This window comes from Phragmites australis, chromosome 17, assembly GCF_958298935.1.
Source record: "Phragmites australis chromosome 17, lpPhrAust1.1, whole genome shotgun sequence".
In the NCBI taxonomy this organism is placed as follows: Eukaryota; Viridiplantae; Streptophyta; class Magnoliopsida; order Poales; family Poaceae; genus Phragmites; species Phragmites australis.
In genome coordinates, this window is record NC_084937.1 from 27217755 (window position 1) to 27239898 (window position 22144).

General features: G+C 46.6%; 2 protein-coding genes across 3 annotated transcripts; both read right to left on the reverse strand.

Moving 5' to 3' along the window:
• Positions 1-715: 715 nt before the first annotated feature.
• On the reverse strand, positions 716-11995 carry LOC133897282 (serine/threonine-protein kinase STY46-like). Of its 2 annotated transcripts, none has more exons than XM_062337946.1 (16): positions 11521-11995; positions 11291-11405; positions 10577-10668; positions 10310-10429; positions 9940-9994; positions 9643-9753; positions 9031-9084; positions 8759-8934; positions 8544-8651; positions 7984-8057; positions 2777-2952; positions 2463-2558; positions 1862-1942; positions 1711-1764; positions 1241-1326; positions 716-1157 (listed from the first exon to the last, which is right to left on the reverse strand). In XM_062337946.1, the coding sequence occupies exons 1-16, from the start codon at positions 11775-11777 to the stop codon at positions 1040-1042; spliced, it is 1773 nt and encodes a 590-aa protein (XP_062193930.1). In that variant the 5' UTR covers positions 11778-11995; the 3' UTR covers positions 716-1039. The 2 variants fall into 2 exon arrangements, with proteins under 2 accessions (XP_062193930.1, XP_062193928.1); XM_062337944.1 differs by having other exon boundaries at positions 716-1120; positions 1192-1326; positions 11521-11978.
• Positions 11996-19386: 7391 nt separating this feature from the next.
• On the reverse strand, positions 19387-21183 carry LOC133896697 (putrescine hydroxycinnamoyltransferase-like). The gene has a single exon (XM_062337290.1). The coding sequence runs from the start codon at positions 20966-20968 to the stop codon at positions 19661-19663; it is 1308 nt and encodes a 435-aa protein (XP_062193274.1). The 5' UTR covers positions 20969-21183; the 3' UTR covers positions 19387-19660.
• Between the last annotated feature and the right edge of the window lie 961 nt (positions 21184-22144).

Below are 22144 nucleotides of genomic sequence, written 5' to 3' on the forward strand. Positions count from 1 at the left end.
CTGAGAGGGCAGCAATAAGCCGATCTCTCTTCTGAATCATGTTTTGTAGCATCAAATTTTACCAAAACATTTTTTACACTCCTAAAAATCAAACAAAAAAGAACAGTGGGAGTATTAATATTTAATAGTTGTTGCCTTACAAGGTTAGAACAGCCAAAAAATCTTTGTTGTGTTACCATGTACAAGAAGTTTGATCTGAAATTAGGGCAGTCCTTAAGCACCTCAAAAGTGAAGTGTAAAGAAGTATAGTAACATCGTAGAATCGCATCTGTAGGTTACGTGATAAAAGCACTGAGCTCTCAGCTGCAAAACAACTTTATTCATTCCTTGGCCCTTTCATCTAAGGATAAGCAGGACTGTTACAGGAGCAGAAAAAGTAATGCTAACAATGCAAGTTTAGCATCAAGATCAATCCTAGTACCAGTCCAACAATACGGATGGGTGATGATTCACATGTCATGTCAGTGAAGAATAAATTAAGAATCTTTGCTCTCTCGGCAACGCAGGAACAAAATATTGGCACAAGGGAGCTGCCAACTTTAACTCAACTTGTTCATAGCAGAGTTAGCCATGCAGGTGCCTTGTTCAGCTCACAATTTGCAGTCCTGCCACATTATTTCACACACCATAAGACACCGTACAGCATGTCCGAAAAGAATCGGTGAATTTAAATTGTGGGCAGTGCATAAGAAGATTGTCACAACTAAATGGACTCTTAAAGAATCATAGCACAGCATAAACATGGCTTATTATTTCAACTACAGAAAGATTACAACATGTTAGAAAAATCACTGATAATGTACAATTCACAAGCATTCTCTCCTATGTCACATCATGTAATGAAACTCGAAACAACTAGAAACAAGTAGATAGACTATGACGACAGCTGATGGGCACAAGACTGGAGCTAAAAATTGCCAACTTCAGTCAATTGCAGCAGGCCTATATATCTGTGTACTAGAGCAGGGCGTAAGGAACTGGCGCAGATTGTTGCTCAGATCCTTCCAAATAGATCGAAATACTGTATATTTCCACTGTCTCAATGTCCCCAGCCCCTCAAAGCTGAAAAGATTCCCCCCAGCATTTTATCCTTGTGCTTCCCCTCATGCTCATCTCCGACCTGTTGCATGGGTTGATAACAGCATAAACTCCCGTTCCTGTAAGTTAGAGTAAGTAAGTCTTAACAGATACCTCCTCTGCTATTCTCTGAAGAGTTTCTAATATTTCAGAGAAATCTGGCCTTTGAGCAGGATCCTGCTGCCAACATTTCTGAAGAAGCTCAGCAAGCTTTGCATGAATATTTTTTGGAATTGTAGGTCGTAATCCCTGTGAAAGAAACTTAACATATTAGAAGGATCCAGTACTGCAATTCTATTTCCTTTCCTCTTTCCAGTGCAGAGGGAAAAAATATTACATGGCAAAGAAAGGCCTGGTGTAAGAGTCTTATTGTCATTCTACGTGTTCGCTAGTGTATAGGCAAAACTCTACAAAAATGTTACTTACGCTGTTTATATACCAAACATCTGCATGACTTTATGGAACAGCAACAGCTAATCTAGTATATATGTGCAATATTCCAAAACATATGCGAGGATTGTATCATGGTAATATGTGGTCAAAAGTATAAGTTGAGCAAGAATCCCACTTATAAACATTGAACAAATAAGACAACAACAACAAGGGTAAAAAATTGAAACTGACAACTTTTACCTTCTGCACCACACCAACAGCTGCTTGTAGTGGTGTCAGGTACTCGTAAGGAATCTGCCGATAATAGATGGAGATACCAATTAACAACTCATTTCAAAAGAATAAGCTAGTGTAGTGAATGAATAGAGCGACAGAAGATTAATGCATGTACCTTCCCTGTGAGTAGTTCCCACATCAAAATTCCAAAACTAAAAACATCAGCCTTGTGGTCATAGGGTTTGTGTTCTATGACCTACAACATCGAAGATTTTGTTAGGCGATATACCACTAGTGGACAAAGTAGTGAACGGCAATGCTCTATTTCTTGAGTTTGTTGCTGTTTCAAGCTTGTGATCATTTGGAAATGGAAGGTATAAGTTCCATACCACTACGACATACGGCGAAAGATGTATAGATGAATTTTTGTCATGACAATACAGTGAAACATAAGAGGAAGCTATCAGTCGACAACAGCATGAAAACCCTCATAATTCTTCCTTCACCAATTATCTTCACTGCATATCATCTTTATTCTAGGATAATTATTTGATGGGTAGGGATTAGGTACAGCTAAAGTTGAAAGTGTTGCAGCTCGCTCTTTTGTAGAATATAAATTAGTAATAAAGAATTCCCACTTCTCTCGGATACATGGAAAAACATCGATTTTGTTCACATATTAAGCATGAACAATGGAGACAAACTTAGAACGTGGGTGTTTAGTTACCACATTTCTTTAATGTAAATATTTACAGTGATAACTGATAAAGAACTACCTCTGGGGCCATCCAACGGTAAGTACCAGTTTCTGCAGTCATAACTCCAGATTGAGCTTTAACACGTGCAACACCAAAATCAGCAACTTTAACAGTCTGCAGAAGGAAAAAAAAAGCTAGCAGGTAAATTTATCCAGTCCCACTTAGTAAGTCTCGCATTGAATTTAGTACGGTGTAAACCCTTCCTGGCCATTAAGCAGCATGAAGCCAGTGCTGGCAAAAGGGAAGGAAACTAATTTGACTGAAATGAAATCCACGTAAAAAACAAGCTACTCCACATTCTGAGAGCAGCTTGATTAGATTAGATTACTTACCCCATTTTCGTCCATTAGAAGATTGGCAGTTTTCAAATCTCGATGAATAATATTATTCTGGTGTAAGTAGCTCATGCCTTTTGACACATCTATTGCAACTCCAACTAAAGCAGGAAGCTTGAAGACACCTTTGTGTTTATGGAGGTAATCATAAACACTCCCACCAGACATATATTCTGGAAGAGAGGAAAATATGATGGTACACTCATTATTATTTTATTACTTTACCATCACAATAAGAAAATGGAAAACTTGAAAGGATAACATTTTCTTGAACCGGTAACATAACACGAAGGGAGAAAGAGGGATGCTTAGGCGGAAGCACCACACGGCATAAAGCCTGGGTGATCTCATATATATAGCCGGCAAAAAGGCCTATACAAGGTAACAAACCAATCACAAGGATTGGGATTACAACAAACCGAGAACATATCCGGTGGTTAGCAAAAATAGAATATTACTTTCTATATACCGAAGATGCTATTGCTAATACCTGCCCGTAGTCTTTGCGTCAGTTCAGCAAGGGACCGAATGCAGAGACTGGACTGAAAGTCATAAAACAGCGGTGTAGGCAACCCTTTGGTCATGATGTCTGCAAACTGATGGGAAGAAGGCACGTGCAAACCCAAACTTCACCAAGAGACACCTTCTCCCATACAAAGTGAATGTCAATTTCGATGAGCTTGGTTCTGCGGTGCTGAATTGGGTTTGCTAACATGTAAACAGCGCTGACATTGTCGCAATACACAACTGTAGCTATAGTCAAAGGATGATGAAGCTCCTGTAGAAGTTGGCGCAACCAGCAACACTCAGCGATGGCATGAGTCACGGCCCTATACTAGACTTCAGCACTGCATCGTGACACAGTCGTTTGGCGCTTTGACGGCCAGGAGACCAGATTGTCACCGAGGTAGACACAGTACCCAGAAGTAGATCGGCGAGAGTCAGGACAACCGGCCCAGTCGGCGTCAGAGTAGACCGTCAGAGTTAAGGTTGGAGAGGTTCCAATAGAGAGGCCCAGATCAAGAGACCCTTTGACATAGCAGAGGATCCTCTTGATCAATGCGAGATGGGGCTCTCTAGGATCATGCATGAAGAGACACACCTGTTGGACATCATATGACAAGTCTGGTCGCGTCAACGTGAGGTATTGCAGGGCTCCAGCAAGATTTTTGTACTCCATAGGATCAGCTACAGGAGGTCTATCAAAGGCAGATAGCTTAGTCCGAGCTTTGACAGGAGTCGATGTGGGATGGCACTCGAACATGCCAATGCGTTGTAGAAGCTCGGCGTACTGACGCTGGGATAAGAGCAGCCCATGTTTTGAACAGGTCACAGAGATGCCGAGGAAGTAGTGAAGCTCGCTGAGGTCTGTCATGGCAAATTCTGAGTGGAGATGCCCGGTGATGCCCTGAAGAAGTTGAGGAGTAGATGTCGTGAGGATGATATCATCGACATAGAGAAGTAAGCTGACAAACAGTGATGTGTCACAAGCCGAAGCAATGAAGCCCATGGTGCAGATGTACGAAGCAAAATGCTGGTACCAGGCACGAGATACCTACTTCAGGCCATACAAAGACTTGTGCAGGCGGTAGACATACTCCGGATTCGAGGGATCCACAAACCCAGAGAGTTGTTTGCAGTACACTGTTTCCTCAAGATTGCCATGCAGGAAGGCGTTCTTGAAGTCCAATTGATGAATGCTCCAAGCACGGGAGGTGGCAAGACTGAGAACAACACGGATTGTGGAAGGCTTGACAACGGGGCTGAAAGTCTCCTCAAAATCCACGCCATGCCGTTGAGAGAAGCCGCGCACAATCCATCGGGCTTTGTGGCGAACCAAAGAGCCATCGGAATGAAACTTGTGTTTGAAGATCCACTTCCCTGAGATGACGTTGGTGCCAAGCGGTCGAGGTACTAGGGACCAAGTACCGTTGTCCATAAGCGCTTGGTACTCCTCCGTCATAGCTGCCCGCCAGTTGGGGTCTGCAAGAGCGCTCCGGTAATTTGAGGGAACCAGAAACATAGCCGAGTGAGTCGCCGAGAAGGTGAAGTGTTGCACAGGTTTGACAATACAAGCAGCGGCACGAGTCACCATGGGGTGTCCCTGGCGGGCGAGGGCGTTGTCCCAGCGCTCCTCTGTCAGCAGGAGCAGGCATAGGGGGTGCCACTGATTCCAGCTGGGTTGGAGCCGAAGAAGTCGTCGCGTCTGATCCTGCGGTGCTGGAGGTCGTCACGAGGAGATGTGTTGGCCGTGGGCGCCAAATGTAAACCAAGCACACCTCCGGCCGAGGGGGGAGCGACAAGGGAGGAGCTGCAGCGGGTTGCAGCGCCCGTCCGGTGTCCAGAGGTTCGAGCGCAACGTCCGAAGATGGCGTCGATGTGGACGCGATGACGGGAGGCATCGTGCCCGCGTCTGATGGCGAGGCTGTGGGCGTGGCTCGCGTGGCGGAAGGTGGCGCCCACGCAAGCGGGATCGCCTCCAGGTACACAGAGGCGTGCGGCGCCATGGACTCAGCCTGCGAGGCCGCAGGTGCATGCTGCACTGCGGGCACACCCGTGGTATGGGATGTTGAGGCCGAGCCGCGGGGAGATGGCTAAGATCCTGCTGTAACATCGTCCAACAAAAAATCCAGTGAGTTAGAATATGATACTGGTTTGCCCGATTGTCCAACGGCAAATGGGAACATTCTCGTCGAATGTCACATGGCAAGATATGTAGACACACCCGGTGACTGGATCTAAGCAGCAATACCTTTTGTGGGACACGGGATATCCGAGGAAGACAGGCCACGAAGCGAGGCAAAAGTTTGTATTTGGCAATGGCTGAGATGTTCAGATAGCAAAGGTAGCCGAACACGCGAAGGTGAGCGAGATTGGGTGATTTTTTGTGGAGTTTTTTGTAGGGAGTTGTATTGTGGATGGAGGAAGAAGGTCGGCGGTTGAGCAGATAGGTAGCAACCGTGAGCACTTCGGCCTAGTAGGAAGTTGGCATGGCGGCATGGAACATAAGCATGCGCACGGTATTGTTGAGAGTGGAGCAAGCGTTCAACTTTGCCGTTTTGCTGCGATATGTATGGGCAAGAGAGTCGAAGGTGGATGCCATGATCTGCGCAAAAAGCCCTGGAGGTGGAGGTGGAGCCGATTGTCCAAGAGGTTGTCTGCCTGGATAGCACGCAGAGATGAACGAAATTGAGTTGATATGTAAGCATGAAACCGTACTAAATGGCTATGAACTTTAGATTTTTGGTGGAGAGGAAAGGTCCAACAAAAATGAGAAAAATCATCAATGACAACAAATAGTATTTGAAACTGGAATTGCTTAAAACAGGAGAGGTTCATACATCGCAATGGATTAACTCAAAGGGTTCAAACGTAAGTGACTTTGAAGAGGAAAAAGGGAGACGCACATGCTTGCCAATTTGGCAGGCATGACAAGTAGTGCGATCTAACTTATTACACGAGATGAGCGATGACTTGTGAAGTGTATCAAGAGCTTCACGGCAGGGTGACCGAGCCGCTGATGCCAAACATGAGCAGTGGCGGTGCAGGCAACTGGAGCTTGCGAAGATGAGGACGACACGGGTGGTAGGAATGTGTAGGGATCCCCATGACTATTGCAGCGAAGTATCGCGCGCCGGCTCTTGAGGTCCTTTATGGAGAAACCAAAAGGCTCAAATTCAATGGTACAAGCATTATCTCGCGTAAATTGTCGAACATATATAAGATTTTTGATCAAGAAAGGAACAGAAAGGGCATTTGTGAGATGAAAGGTGGCAATAGGTGTATGTAGAGAGGCATTGCCGTGGGCAAGAGAACGAGTAGATGCGCCATTGCCAACGGTAACAAGAGAAGGAGATGATGAGATGGAGTGTGGATGAAAGTTACCGTCATCGGATGTCATGTGCGTTAAGGCACCTGAGTTCATGATCCATCCATCCTGTCCCTGAGTAGAAAGGTTGTTCATGGCCGCAATGAGCGTCGCGGAGGAGGTCGCGGACGACGTGGCCAGTGGGGCATTCATGGTGAGAGCCTGCGGAGGAGTCGAGGAGGGACGCGGGTCGAGGATGCCAGCCCCTGGCATGCCTGACGAGAAGCAGACCCACGACCCAGTCGGAATTGGGGTGGATGACTAGGGGGCCTGCTGCCGAGGAGGGACGTCACCGCCGCTTGGCTTGCCCTTCTTGTACTTCTTGTTGGATCCTTGACCGCCTGTGTTGGGCGCCGAAGCCGGAGCGGAGGCGCAGGAAGGTGAGGGGTAGCGTTGCGCCGAGAGCTGATTGCGCTGGAAGTTGGCGAGAAGAACTGTTGCCGAGGCGATACGGGACTCGTTTTCCACGTGCATCTCCTGTAGGAGGAGCATGGACCACATGTTGGCGAAGGTAGGGAGCTGTGCCGAAATGGAGATGTGTGTGGCTGCATTGGAGAAATGCGAGCTGAGGCCGCGCAACGTATTGAGGACGAGGGTGGGGTCACTGACAGGGTGGCCGACATCGCGGAGGGTGTTGGCGAGTGTCTTTATCTTCTGGAAGTAGTCCATGATGGACATGGTGCCCTGCACCAAGGAGTGGAACTCGCTGTTGAGGTAGATGGCACGGGCCTCCCTGTTGTCGCGGAACTGGGACTCCATGACGGCGGTAGGAGATCGGTGGCGATGGAGCCGTATATCCAAGACTTGACGGTGTAATTGTCCTGCACCCAGTTCGGATCACCCGCCATTAGTGTGGCGTTCAGGACATGGGGAAGCAGGTTGAACTTGCCGCAGAGCATGAGGAAGAAAGTGCTCCACATGGTGTACTTCGAATCCTGCATGTTAAGGACGAGGGGAAGACGAACAGCAGCGGTATGTGACGAACTCTGTACTGCAGGGCGATGACAGTAAAGAGGGCGCCGCTAGTGGTGTTGTCCGGCGCCGCTAGTGGTGTTGTCCAGCGCCGGGGTGGAGGCCATGGCGTCAGAGAGGAGGTCTAGGCAGCGGAAGGCTAGATTGGATCTTACGAAAGGAGAAAGAGGGATGTTTAGGCGGAAGCACCACACGGCATAAAGCCTGGATGATCTCATATATATAGCCAGCAAAAGGCCTATACAAAGTAACAAACCAATCACAAGGATTGGGATTACAACAAACCGGTAACATATCCGGTGGTTAGCAAATATAGAATATTACTTTCTATATACTGAAGATGCTATTGCTGATAGAACCGTACCTGTGACTATACATAGATTTGGAGGTTTAGTGCAGGCACCAATAAATTGCACAACATTCTTGTGACGGGCCTTCCTAAAATCCAAAACATACTCAGTGAAATAGTAAATAAAAAAAACAGAGAGTGCCAGAGCGGAACTATAGGAAGATATTGATCCATAATGGTAGCACATTTAACATGCTTACATCATACATTTGAAGGTTAAACTTAAAAGCTCATTCTATGAGAGGTCGGTCAATAGACAAATAAAGGACTGATAACGTAAGATGTTGGCAGGTAAATGGCAGCTAAGGGACCTTAACTTAATAGAAGATGACTTCAACAGAGAAAAAAGGTAGTTACAAGCATCTGGGACCATTACTTTTAGGATAGTAGTCATTGTAGAAGAAATAAGATAAGTGAAATAAAGCAAATACATGGGAGAATAAAATAACAACAGTAATCTCAATTCTCAGAAACTAAAAGGTAGATTTAATTAACATGCCAGAATACCAATATCACAATAAGAACCCTTCGTGTAATACAAGGTGAACCAGAGTTGTCCGTATAGTATAACTCACCTCATAATATATACTTCCTGGGCAAATTCCCGCTGCATGTCTGCATTTATCCGCTCAGGTTTCAGAACTTTAATAGCGACATCTTGACTGCAATATGTACCCCGGTAACTGCAAAGAGAAAGAAATTAGTTAACTGACTACAAATCAATGCTCCAAAGGTTTTTTTTTTTCAGAATCAAAAGGGATTTTAATGATAACTAGCAACAAACACTCACAGATCACCATATGATCCGGATGCTACTTTATTCCCAAACTTGAGTAGTTTTACATCAATTTCCCATTCACTAGCACCATCTGTTGGTATTTCAACACGATCAGCTGATGAATTCTCAACAATCTGCATATTTTCCACTGGAGTAGACCATGAATGAGATGAAGACCATGCTTGAGTCTGTCAAATCCAAGCCAAAGTAGTAAATGAGGACACAGAAAATAAATCTGTCACAATTAGGGATTAGCTAAATCAGAATGAAAGTCTGTGTTTCACCTCTTCAATCCTACCAATTTCCTTCTGTACTGCTTCTACTAAATCCTCTGTTTCCTAAATAAATAGACAGGTAACTTAAATAGTAAGAGAGATAATAACAAAACGAAATGTGCAAATCACAGACACGCTCAAATTGTCGATACTTCATTGATATCAGTTACCAACATTACTTCATTTGTTATTTGATTGATATATGTTGCATGATCTATGATACTAGTCACAGGTTCTCAAGCACATGAGCAAATTAGCAAACCAATTCCATCAAAGAGGTAACCCTCGTGATTTTTATGACTTCTTATCCTTCTTAGGCCTCATTAACTTAAAATGATGGAGTGTATATAAACTATCTAAGAATATCCTGTGTTTTCCAAGTTGTCTAATCCTAAGCCCAAAAATATTTGCAACAGCATATCTCCTGTTTAGTACCAAATCATCAATCAGCCAACCAATAATTCATTATCTTCACAGGCAGCAATCTGAGAACTCTTACTCTGACTGCATATTTGAAAGATAGATATATACAATGGCTATATACATTATATATTAAAAAGCAACACAGGACTCACAAGTCATGAGCAAATGGTAACCAGAGAAAACTGAGATAATGAATACCTCATCATGCCAGCCAACAACAACAAAGACGTCGAGTGAGTAACCATCATTTGTTGAAAATGCATGTGCTTCTTGAATGTTTAGACCAAGTTCACCAAGCAGAGATGTCAGCTGTGAGTATCAGAAAACTTAGTATAAATAAACAAATAGATAAGGAGACTAACTCTATTAACTAGTACCTACTCGAGTAGAGATCATGAGATATCAGTAAAATGTAGAATACGTACAGGAGAAAGATATGTACAAGACTATTTAAGATATATCCTTAATCAAAATCTCAAATGTACATAGGTTTACCTCACTGAGAAGCTTTGGCTTGTCAATGGTTGAAAAGGTGATTTCATGCATGGGCCTGAATTGCCAGACAAGAAAATTACTTTATGCTGCACAGAAACAAGCACTTCCAAAGGACAAAGAGATTTAACACGAAATATGTTTGAACTAAGATAAAATAGAAGGCAAAGGTCACTGGAACCAAAGACTTCCTGTAAAGAGATCAAACGTACTGGCTAGGACGCAAATTGGCAACTAGCTGGCAGGGGTTCGAGTCCTCATTTATTCTAATTGAAAAGCTGGAAGGATGCCTTTCCCCACAGTCTAATTTTCCAAGAGATCTATAGGATAAAATACAAGACTAAGGTAACTAGAATCTAGAAGCAAAGAGTACCTGTAGAGAGATCGACCATTATCAGAGGTGCTATCATGATCTTGGCCTTGAGACTTGCTAGCTTCAAGAGCAAGGACCTCAAGATTTGTAGAAGAACCGAAGGCGGGAGGAGGGTGTATGCTGAAAATAAAACCGTACATATTAAAACAAAAACTACACCAAAACCAAATCACCAGTAGATATATATTTTGCAGCACATGGCATGAGGCTTGAAAATAGCTGTTTGACAATCATCCAAAATATTCAACAGATGAAAAACACAAGTACCTTTGTTGCCTGTTCATCAGCCTTGAAGCAACTTCCTCCCCTGCAGTGTTCGAATCAGCATCAGTCTGATTCCCATCAAGAATTGGAGATACCTAACGAATCAAGACTCTCCAATAAGGATAATAACCAATAATAGTTGAAGGTCTTCAAATATGATTGCTACTGTTTTAGCACTTAATAAAAAAAGAAAAAACTTGTATGCAAAAAAAGAAGAGTTGACATTCAGAATGGATAACATACAATCGACTAAAAAGGGGCATTGACACTGGCCAGTTCGTGGACGAGCTTAAGCTCTCACTTTGTAAGTACAGTTATTTGATGAAAGTGTAGACATTAAGCTATAGGCACGATCAAGCAAATTTCCATAGAAAGTGTAGCGCCCACAAGGAGCATGATAAAGCAAATGAGCTCATCTCAATGGACGATTAGTCTAATCCAAAATGTAATCGGTGAAAAAGTGCACATTTCTATTTCGAAAGCAATGAACCTAGAGGATAACTCAATTGACTCATGCAGTGTCGCCTTCACATTGATGACATAACTAAAGTAAGAAAAAGACTAGAGAACAGGAATTCTCCATTGCAGGAATGGGTCACAACCAACCAACTACAATCAACAGACAGTGAAATGATATAATTACTGGGGAAAATCTGTGCTTGCCTTCTCTACAGGAACTAGTTAGCGGCGTTCAGAATTGCATTCGAAAATTATCACCTGCACGGCCCGGACGGCGAAAGCCGGCCGCTGCGCCGGATCCCTCGCCTGCTCCAGCAGCCTCTTATGCGTGAGCACGTCCTCCGCCCTCTCCACGTTCACATCCATGGCGTAACTGCAAAGACCAAACAAAACCGAGGTCAGTCCTGACCGCCGGCGGCACGGCAGCAAGACCACTACTGGTGGAGCACTGGCGCCACGTCACAGTCGGGGGCAGGGCGAGCACGCACCGGGCGGGGAGGCGGTTGAAGTGGTTCCAGAGCTCCTCGTCGAACCCCGGCGCCCGCGCCTCGGGCATGCCGGAGTCGTGGAGGCGTTGGAGCACCTCGGTGTACACCTCGAGCTTGTGGCGATGCTGCTGCTGCTGCTTCCGCGCCTGCGCCGCCGACGAGGAGGACGTCGCGGGCCCTGAGGCCGCCACCGCCCCTCCGCCGCCGGCAGCCGCGGCGTGGCTGCCGCAGCTCTCCGCGGCCTCCTCCACCGTCATTCGCCTTAGGCCCTCAGCCCCGCCCGCCGCTCAGGGTCTCGATCTCGCGGATTAGGAAAGCGAGCCGAGCGAGAGAAATAAAAAACCGTGCGCGGTTTTTTTGAGGAGGAGAAAGGAAATCGGAAAGTGAAGCGGCTGTGGAGAGGGGCGGAGCGGAGGTGGAGGGAGAGTGATCGTCTTGCGGTGGTCGATCACTGCTTATATACGCCACCTCCGTGCCACCTTGGCTGCCCCGGCCGGCCGGTGCTCTTGGTCGGTCTGCCAGCTGACGGTGACACGGCCGGTGTGCTACAAGATAGGATTATGTATGTATTATCTCATCCGGTTGGATCGGATCGCACGAGAAGCTGAATCGGATTGTTGAACCAGAGGCAAATCTGATAACGTGGTCATCTGTCGTAAATAATAACTTAAACGCGTCTCCAAAATCTGAGACATTTAAAATCAAGATAGACGTCTCAAGCGATAGGTGTGTATATCATTTATCTTTGTTGATTGTTTTTCTTTAGCGGGATTCTTCATCTTTGGATCTAGGAGGAGATCGATAAGCGGTACATTAGCCCGACGAAAGAGGCCGACGAGGGGCGACAAAGGACCACTGAATGGTCCGGTGGTTGCTCGGAGAAGCTCTAAAACAGAGAGATTGGTGCGACAACAAGCTGTGAGAGTGGAACCGGCTACGAGGCACTACCGGAGACGGCGAGAGGAGGGGTTGATCGGGGGAGCACGAGGTTCATCATGAGAGGTGGGGTGGGGACGTAACCTGTTTCTATCCATCGAGTGGTAAAGACGACTGTAAGCCGTTAAATGCCCAGTCATATCTCACGATCGTTGCTTGAGAATTTTTTTTATAGAAAATACAGGTTGCTGAAATATAGTATTACCTAACTTAAACAGGTGTAAAATAATAGAATATATAGAGACGCCATGAATCTTCATGGATGGCATTTAATCAATTTTAATCAACATAAATCTTACAGTAATTACGACTCGACTCGATCATAAAGTGAAATAATGTTGAGCTCATAATTCAGACTTTTTTATGCACCAAAAGATGAAGCAGAGTTAGATCAGGGCAGATCTTCAAGGGGCGTGGAGGCTAAGCCCTTTTTTCATTTTTTATTTTTTTTTTAACACTGGCCCCCTTTCCGGAGGTTTTTTTAGTCTTTACGAGGCGTGCATCCCGCGCAGCCCTCGTGGCTCGAACACGGGTGGCTCAGGAGGGGAGCTCCTTCTCCTCCGTCACTACCAGCCGAGCTAAGGCTTAGATGTATTGGAGGGTAAACCCTTTACTCTCTACTGCTCTATGGAGAGAAAGAAGAGAGAACGAGAAGAATAGAAAGAAAGAAAAAAAGAAGAGGAAGAAAAGATGAGCTCCTTACAACGTATCATAAGTCCGCCACTGAATTAGACTAAGAGAAACGAGATAATAAGCTATTAAAATTCGACAAACAAATCAAGCTAAAAATAATAAACTTGCATGCACGAGGTATACCAGGTCGATCACATGTTGTGTTCAGCAGAAGGCATGGTTTGGGCCTCATGACCATGGGTTAAGGCCACTAATTAAGCTCTCTATGCTGTGGGCAAAGGCAAAACTGCGAGTCCTCACGTGTGGTACACAGTTCTCCATCCCCTGGAAAGCGAGGAATGTGGGTCCAGAATGGGACCGCGACGAGCCCGCCGGAGGGAGTAAAGAAAGCGAGGAATGGCCTGCTGGAACGGAGCTTGGAATATGCCCGGGTAGCAGCGTCGTCGTCGTCCTTGCTGAGCTCGCGGGCGGATAAGAAGGCCCAGTCAGCACCACACCACGGCGAGGTTAATCTGGTCGTGAGGTTTATTGCTGTCTAATCTGGTCATGACAAAATCATTTTAGTTATTCGCCTTGGTTGTCCCATGCAGATGGAGATGCAGATTACGATTGTAAGTAGGATAGAAATTAACCTCTAAGCCGTGCATGGTAAACCTTGGGCTTCAATTACTGCATGCGTCATCTTCTTCTTTCGGACATATTGTATATATATTCTCGTGGAGTGCGGCGGCCGAAAGTTTTTTAAAGGCCAAGAAGATGCAACCAAACGTACTGTTTGAGAAAAGGTACATTGCTCCATTACGAACAATTCGCTTTTTTGCAATATATATATCATCGTACGGAGAAGGAGGCTCGTCAAGATCACGAGTTCCTATCGTCATCTATTGGGGTGGGAGTCCTTGCTTCGTCAAGACCAAGGCGACCGCATGGAGTTGAACATCCTTCAGGGAGGTTCTGGGACAACGATAGGGTCTCTGAATCGGAGGAGAGTGATTCTGAGGCAATAAGCATGTCGGAGCTGGTAAGGGTGGCCAAGGCGGCGGGGTTCACGGAGGTAGATCTTTTGGTAGCAGAGGCTGATTTGCCTTCGCCGTTTGATGCTAAGGTAACTTCTTCAACAGAATTTGCAGGGACGGACAGAAGGGGGCATCTGTCGAGGAGAATCACTGACGCCATTGTTCATCGGAGGGTGGAGGCTCGGCCATGGCGTGGGCGTTTACTGCCTCCCAGGGTCTCGCCACCTCTTACGTTTGGCAACGTTTTGAAGACTGTGACACCAGGAAGACGGCGAGGTAAATCTTGACCGCCGCAGTTGGTTGGGTTGTCCGGTCGCTTGGAGCCGTCATCTCCGATGACGGCAGCAAGATCTCGATTCGTTCTTTGCGGAGATCGGGCGTATTCTAAGGAGAATTCAAATCCAAAATTAAAGAAGGTTGGGCCACAGTTGTTGGATAGTTAGCCCGTACTGTAGCCCAGCATTCCCTTTTCGGGCCACCATGGGTCTGGTCGCCCTCTTCTCCAAAACTTGGAAGTGACGCCAATCAAACCCTATGGCATTGTATTCTCATCTGACTCTCTACGTGTGCGGTCATACGCAGAGGTCGTCAAGGAAGGCATGGAGAGTGGAGGTGCTAACCAGGCGACGCAACATGGTGGTGGTTCTCCTAGCTGCGGATTTGCTTGGGGCAATAGTGGAGACCAGTGCAGTGTTGTCGGGCAGGGTGGATTTAAAATGGCGGACCTTGTCTTTCAGATGGGTCATGGCGGAAGAGGGTATGCTTATGGTGTGCACGGTGGATACCAAGGCGTCTGGTATACTTACGGTGGTCGTGGTGGAGGCCGGTACCCCCATTATCATCGTGGCCATTTCGGTGGTCGTGTCGGCCACTATGGTGATTTCCATGGAGCTCCAGCACCGCATCAAGGTGCTCAACCTTTCCAAGGGCACATGGGAGGTCCTGCTGTTGGGGCCGCTACACCAGACACTCCTTAGTTGGGTGTTCATATGGGTGCGACACTCCAAGGTTCATCGACTTCTGGTGTTGCTTCGGGAGCTCTACAGGCAAAGGTGGACCCTAAAGTGGTCATCGGTGCTGCTGAGGTCGCTCAGACCGCTCAACCTGTGACATGAGGACTTAATGGTGGAGGAGGGCTGACAGTAGATGGTTCGGAGCCTATTGCTAGTTTGGCAGTATCACAGGGAGGGGCCGGAGGTCTTGCCGGCATTGCTCCAATGGTTGTGGAGATACCTGAATCTTCTGGTCAGGGAGTAGCGGAGGACGGTACCGGTAAAGCTATTTGTTTCCGTTGTTATACAAAAGGCCATGTGTAAGAGGATTGTTCCAAGATTTTGTTTTGCGACATCTATGAAAGTGAGGAGCATGTAAGTCATAGATGCCCTCCCTTGAAAGCAGTCAAACTGATCACTGTTTCGTGTGGCTTTGCAATGGAAGGCTTAGGATTTTACTATATCCCACACTCATCTAGCCAGAAAACTAAGAATGGGTCCCAAACAGCCTTGGTAAAAGTGATTGAGGGTTCCTTTTTCGTAGCTAATGTCACAGCGGAGCTCCAAAGATTAATTCCTGGTAGATGGAAGTGGGTTGTGGAGGAAAATGGAGATAACACGTTTCAAACCATCTTTCCATCCAAAACTGAATTAAAGCATATGGTGGAATGGAATGTGGTCCAAACTAAGACACAAAATGCTATGATGGTGATCAAGAAGCGAGGTGAAAGTGAAGAGATTAAGTATATCATACCAAAGGTATGGCTCTAGTTCTGGGAATTGTCAAAGGAGCTAAGAGACTTTCTTAACATTTGGGCTGTTGGATCCGACGTCTTGTTAGGTGAAATATTATGAAAAGTGTAGTAATACTACATAAGACTTTGTATGACCTTCACTGTAAGAAATTCGATTTTCCGATACAACGGCGTATTCATTTCCAGTATTACCGCTTCCGATTTCATTTGAAAAAAAAAGTTGAACTGAAAACGTTTTCCCATTGTTTCCTGCCCCTAACCAGTAACCACTGCGCATGTGTTTTATCTTTACCACAAAAACCTAATGCCACGTTTCGCCCGCCCGTCCACCTCCATGTCGTGCCTTTGGCGTGTTCCAATCGAGTCGGCATCATCGAGGGCCAAGGCCAACATATGAAAATTTCTTTTTTGTTCATGCTAACTTACCCCTGATATTGCATCCTCGCCGTTCTTCTTCTTTTTTTTCCCCCACAAGAGCATCCTCACCGTTCATGCTCTCCAAAAAGGCAAAAACGGCTGGTCTCAAAAAGAAAAAAAGGGCAAAAACGGCTCTAGTGAAAAACAATACAGGAAGAAGGATACCCATACTGCAATCACTGACATGTTTCGCAATTCCTCAAAACTCACAAGAATAAAGAGTTACATAAGGAGATTTAGTCAGGGCCCATAGCCCATTGTGCGTATTTCATTGGGCTGAGGCCTCTGTTGATGGCGCCGCTTTTCTGCATTGCTCAGACAAATGGAACAGAACCAGATAGATGCATGACAATTGTTTTAAATCTAACATGTATAATTGTGTAGTCAAACTATCTCTCTATGGGAAAAAACAAATGGACGGTTTTTTCAGGTGATAATACTACTCTAGGACTGGTTGACTACTATAACTCTTTATTCTTTTGAGTTTTGAGTGAATGTGGATTTAGAAACTAATGGACAATTTTTTCAAAACCCAGACTAATAGGCATTGGGCGAACTGTAGGACATAATGGTGCTCATTGGAAGTGAACATCTCCATGATCCCAGCATGATTCCTACTTGAACTTGGGGATATATTCAAAGCCCAAATGAAAATAAGAGCTGTTCACATCTCATTAACGGTCACGATGCCATTGACGAGGATTTGCATCGTTTTGCCTAGCTTATCTATGTACTGCCCAGTTCGTGACGTCACATACTCACATGCTATCCTTACAGACATGCAAGTCTCACTCTCGCATTCGAATAAAAAAGATTATGTTGAGTACAATGCTTCGCCAGAAATGCAATTCTCGCACCGGAGAAAAGATTGACAGGATGCTAACTAATCTACGTGGGCTGTAAAGGAAAGGAAAATGGTCTGCAAGGCTTCAGGCCCAAGCCCATAGAACAATAGAACGATTAGTACACGTGGGCTTAGGAAGGCCTCCGCAGGAACTGGCTAAAAAAGGAGTCCCAAATTTGCGTATACAGTATGCTCTTGGTTTCTAAGGGTACGTTTGGTTCCTGCACAATGTTTTGTAAAATTATATTGTATAAGTAGGTAAAAGAAAAACAAGTTGAAGGTAAATATATTTATTGAGAAAAATAATGTTTAGTTTGCTATACTTATCTGGACATGTCGAGCTGAATTTATGTTTGATTGGCTGAATCTGAAGCTATATGAGCGTATGTATGAGTTGAGATTGTGATTGGTTAATCAGATTACGATGATTTTTATGACATTGACAATTAGATTCATCTGTATAAGTGAATACAAAGTCTGCATCCGTCGAGCTCAGTTGCGAAGCTTCACTCCTGAGCTAAGATGAGATTGTATATTTTCACGTGCCAGATCAGGCTACAATAGTGAATACATACAACTAAACGTACTTTTTTTCGAGATTCTACACATCTGTTAAGTCAGGATAGGGAAGATTCGGGAAACTAGATACACGCTAAAATCTTATCTGGTTGGTAGGCCTCTTTTTGGCAAATAAAAAAAGAAGAAGAAAGAAACTGTGTGTTCCTGGTTTTACTATTTGATCCGTTGCAAGATGGCAATACAAAAAAATCTGGTTTTACTATTTGACCGGAACTCCTGCTTCTTCGTCTTTCCTGCGCTTGGAAGAAGAATTAGTAAAAGAAAAAAAAAATATGGTGACCGTTAACGGTTGACCCAAGAGAGCTGCAAGTTGAGCTAGCGATGCACGAAAGCCGGCCATTCCATCACTCGAGAGGACGAGGGAAACGACAGGGCACCTTGGTCCCACTCATCTTCACGCAAACGCAAGACTGTTTCTTCTCAGGAAAGCAAACTGCTGACATCCTTATATCCTATATAGCTGTGTGCAGATCTTGCAGCAACCAAGAGAATCGGAAATGTCAATGAGAAGACCCAGTCCAATCTGCCTCTGTGTTTTCTGCGACTTGAGGAAAAAGTATAAGCTCTGACTGTCCTTTTTGCTCCATCCACCTAACAAGACGATGGAACGTGACTCGACGACGCTGTGCTAACTTCGCCTGGTCGCAACATCGCAAGCTCGGGCCTCGTTTTCTGCATGCCTTTCCCCGCAGGTCGCGCAACAGTGCAGCACACACCTGCACATCAAGAGAGTGATCGTCGTCTCCTTGTTGTACTGTCTGTTCTGTCGTATTGTTGGATTGGCGACCCGGATCCTGTCCTCCCAGGAGGATCGCCTCCCCTACAATTATCTATGTGGTACGATCAGTTCTTAGTGTAGTACAGCAGTACTGGATTTCAGTTCTTAACGATGATTCACGCATCACGGCGAGGAAGATGCAGAACGGAATGTGCGCCCATGCCGTACGAGAAGGTTGGAATTATTTCAGCGATTCTCGGTCCCATGCCGTAGAAAGAAAACCGCAAGCAAACAAGAACAGAATGTTCATCCCATGCAATGACGGATTGAGAGCCACTAAACAGGAAAGCTCTAATTCTTCTTCTTCCTTTCTTCTTCCTGTTCTATGCTCAAAAAACTGAAGGCGGTTCTAGCTTCTTCTTTCTATTCTATGCTAAAAAACTGAAGGCGGGAGAGCTTGAGCCCCCTTCCATGCCCGAGATGGATCCGCCCATGGTCACCGCAGATAAAAAGTCAATGCTACTCAACACCAACTCCAGCTAATTGAGGTTCCTACCCGATCTCACCAAAAGCAAAATGAAACGCTAATCATGTAGTGGAGTAGATCTTACAAGAGAAAAAGGCAAAAATCCAAAATTAGATAATATATTTAAACGTATTTATCAAAATAGATAACATATTATCGTATTTACAAATTTAACATCCATATTTGACGTATTATTTTACGCCGAAAACACATATTCGGCATACCGTGTAGCGAAAACGGCATTGTAGCCCGTATTGAACATGCCGAATAAAGTTGATATTCTGCACATAATATGCTGAGTATGGACTACAGTACCATATCCGGCACACGGTGTACAAAATATGATCGAGCCCGCGGTTTTTCGGCATACGATGTACTAAAATTTCATTTTCGGTTAATGGTGTGCCAAATCCAAATACTAAAATTGTAAAAACAATAACATGTTACCTATTTCAGTAAATACGCTCATTTATATTATCTAGACAAAAACCTATACAAGAGAGCAAATACTTTACATAGATTTTAGAATACCAGGAAACCATGCACAGCTACTAATCTAGTGGGAGTATTACACTCTCCCTACATGTGCATATGTATGCACTGGAATGGAAATTCGGGATGCATACACATTTACGGAAACACGATATGCGGCGGCGATAATCAACGGCTGCATGCAAAAGCAGAGTATCAATAGCCGTAATACGACATAATTGTACTGCTCTGGCTACTCCATGGAGTAGCAGCACTGCTTGAAGGCCTCGAGGTTGTGCTCGAACACCGGCACGAAGGCGTCGACGCTGCCGTCGCCGAGGTACGAGGGCACGAGGAAGAGCATCCCCTCCGTCGGGAAGTAGGATGGCATGAAGTAGGTCGGGCTGCCGGCGCCGAAGTCCAGATCGTAGAACGGGAACGTCAGCCAGCTGTCCACCTCCAGGTCCGGGCACAGCACGTCCTTGAGCACGGCCGTCTTCTCCAGCCCTTCCTTCTCCACCGCGCCGGAGCTCGCGAAGTCCACGAAGGACTGGAAGTAGGCGCCGTCCACCCGCGCCACCGCGTCGTGGATCGCCTGCGCCGCGTGCTTCAGCGGTCGGTTCAGGAGGTCGCTCACCGTGGCGCGCGGGAACGCCCAGAGGACGTGGTTGCCGAAGTAGCCGGGCGGCGCGGCGAGGCGCACCCGCCCGTCGACGGAGATGCGGATGGTGGAGGCCTGGTGCGGGTTGCCGACCCCGCGCGCGCGCGTCATGGTGCGCCACACGTGGGCGAGGATGGTCTCGAACCGGCTGAACGGGCGGCCGCGTCCTTCCGACGCCATGGCACGGAGCCCCGCGATGAAGTCCTTGGTGAAATGCACCTTGTGGATCACGATGTTGTGTTGGGTCTCGCCGTGGGCCGCGGTGTGGGACGTCGGCGCGGGACGATAGTACTCAACACCGCGGTGCTCGAACTCGACCCGCGGCGGGTCACGCGGCGGGAAGAGGTCCGGGTGGTGGTGCGGCGGCGACTGATCCATGGGGAGCCCGCGCGCGGCGCGTCCCCACGCGACGAGGAAGTCGCTGGTGGCATGCCCGTCTGCCACGGCGTGGTTGGCGGTGAACCCCACAGCGAGCGAGCCGCACGCGAACCGCGTGAGCTGCACCTGCACCACCTCCTCGATGTCGCCCTCGAGGTCGGGGTGCAGCTGCAGCACGACGGGCGACGGCTTCGTCGGCGCTATGTCGGCGAGGCGCGCGTCCACTGACGCCTCGACGAGCCGCGCGCCGCGGTCGTTGAGCAGAACCCCGGGGGCGCCGTCCGGGCCCGGGCGGACCTGGCCGGCGAACAGCCGGTACACACCCAACACCGCGGCAAGGCCGCGCTCGATGTCGGCGGTGGAGGGCCCCGGCGGCGAGAAGGCGTAGATGATGGCCATCTGTATGTGGTACGTGACCTTGTCGAACACCGAGGACGGCACGTGCTCGGTGGTGTCGGGCCGCGGTGCGCCCGCCGGGTAGGACGGCCTCACGAGCTTGGAGCTCACCACCTTCACCTCCATGGCAATGGACCGAGCACCAGCAAGCAGCAAGGCAGCAACTACTCGCGTTTGTTCGTTTGCTTGCTCGCCCGCCCGCCCGCTCACTCTCCCAGTCACCTCTGGCTCTGCGTGATAGTATCTAGACTCTAGCGCGTGGCACTGCAGTTCTGTTGCTCGCCGTCGTGCTCTGCCCGTCACGCGCGCGCTATAAATTGGCAGCGCGCGGGCGGGAGTAGGTGGTGAACCGGCAACTGATTACGCTGTCGTGCCGATCGATCGGTGGAGAGACCCGTTCGGCATTATTCGTAGGATCGATGCATAGGTGGCATGGCGATTACGCACATGGCCAACCCACCCCTTGACACTCGATCACCCTCCTTGTTTCCTAAGGGGCCGGGAGAAGTACCCATATCCATCGCCGGTTGACATTTTCTGCACGGCCACCGACCGATAAACACACTGTACTGTACCTTCGTCGTCACGCGCGGTATCTGCATCGTCACAGCACTATGATCCGTGTCCATGATGTGGACGTGAAAAGTTGTCGCATCATCAAACACTGGGTACTTCCTGTTTAATCCGTAGCACTATGTACAAAACGTTTAACAGCGAAGATAACTATTACGCTTTCGCGGTAACGAATGACCGATTTAACTAACCCAACGAGCAGCATATGAGAAACCCAATTTGGCACTATAGGGACGGATCTTCGTCAGCAAATCGCATCCGGAAAGGATCTCATCAGGGCACAATCAACCAACGGTTTGCTCTTAATCGTCGAGATCAAGAATGAGTAGCAGTATGAGGAGGAGGATGGAGGAACAAGACTATAGAAGCTAGGTAGAAAAATAGTAGGTGTATATTGTTATTTGATCTATTGTTGGATATTTCTGTTGACCATGACTCTCTCATATTTAAAGGGTGGCATGTCTTAGCTATACAAGATTAAGATTACTAATTCAAATCGAACAAGATTTATAGATATAATTCAGCTATAACATATGAGCCCAAACTTTCTATAACTAACATATCTTTTCTATTCAACTATGTAAATTCTCATATATCTACTAGAGTATCCTTTATTGCAGTTCGACTTCTTCGATTTGACTATGTTTTTGATCTGAACATCTGTCTGTATCGCCTGGTCGTGGTCACGGCGACTGTTCACTGGTTGGAGTTACTGTTCATCTGGTCAGT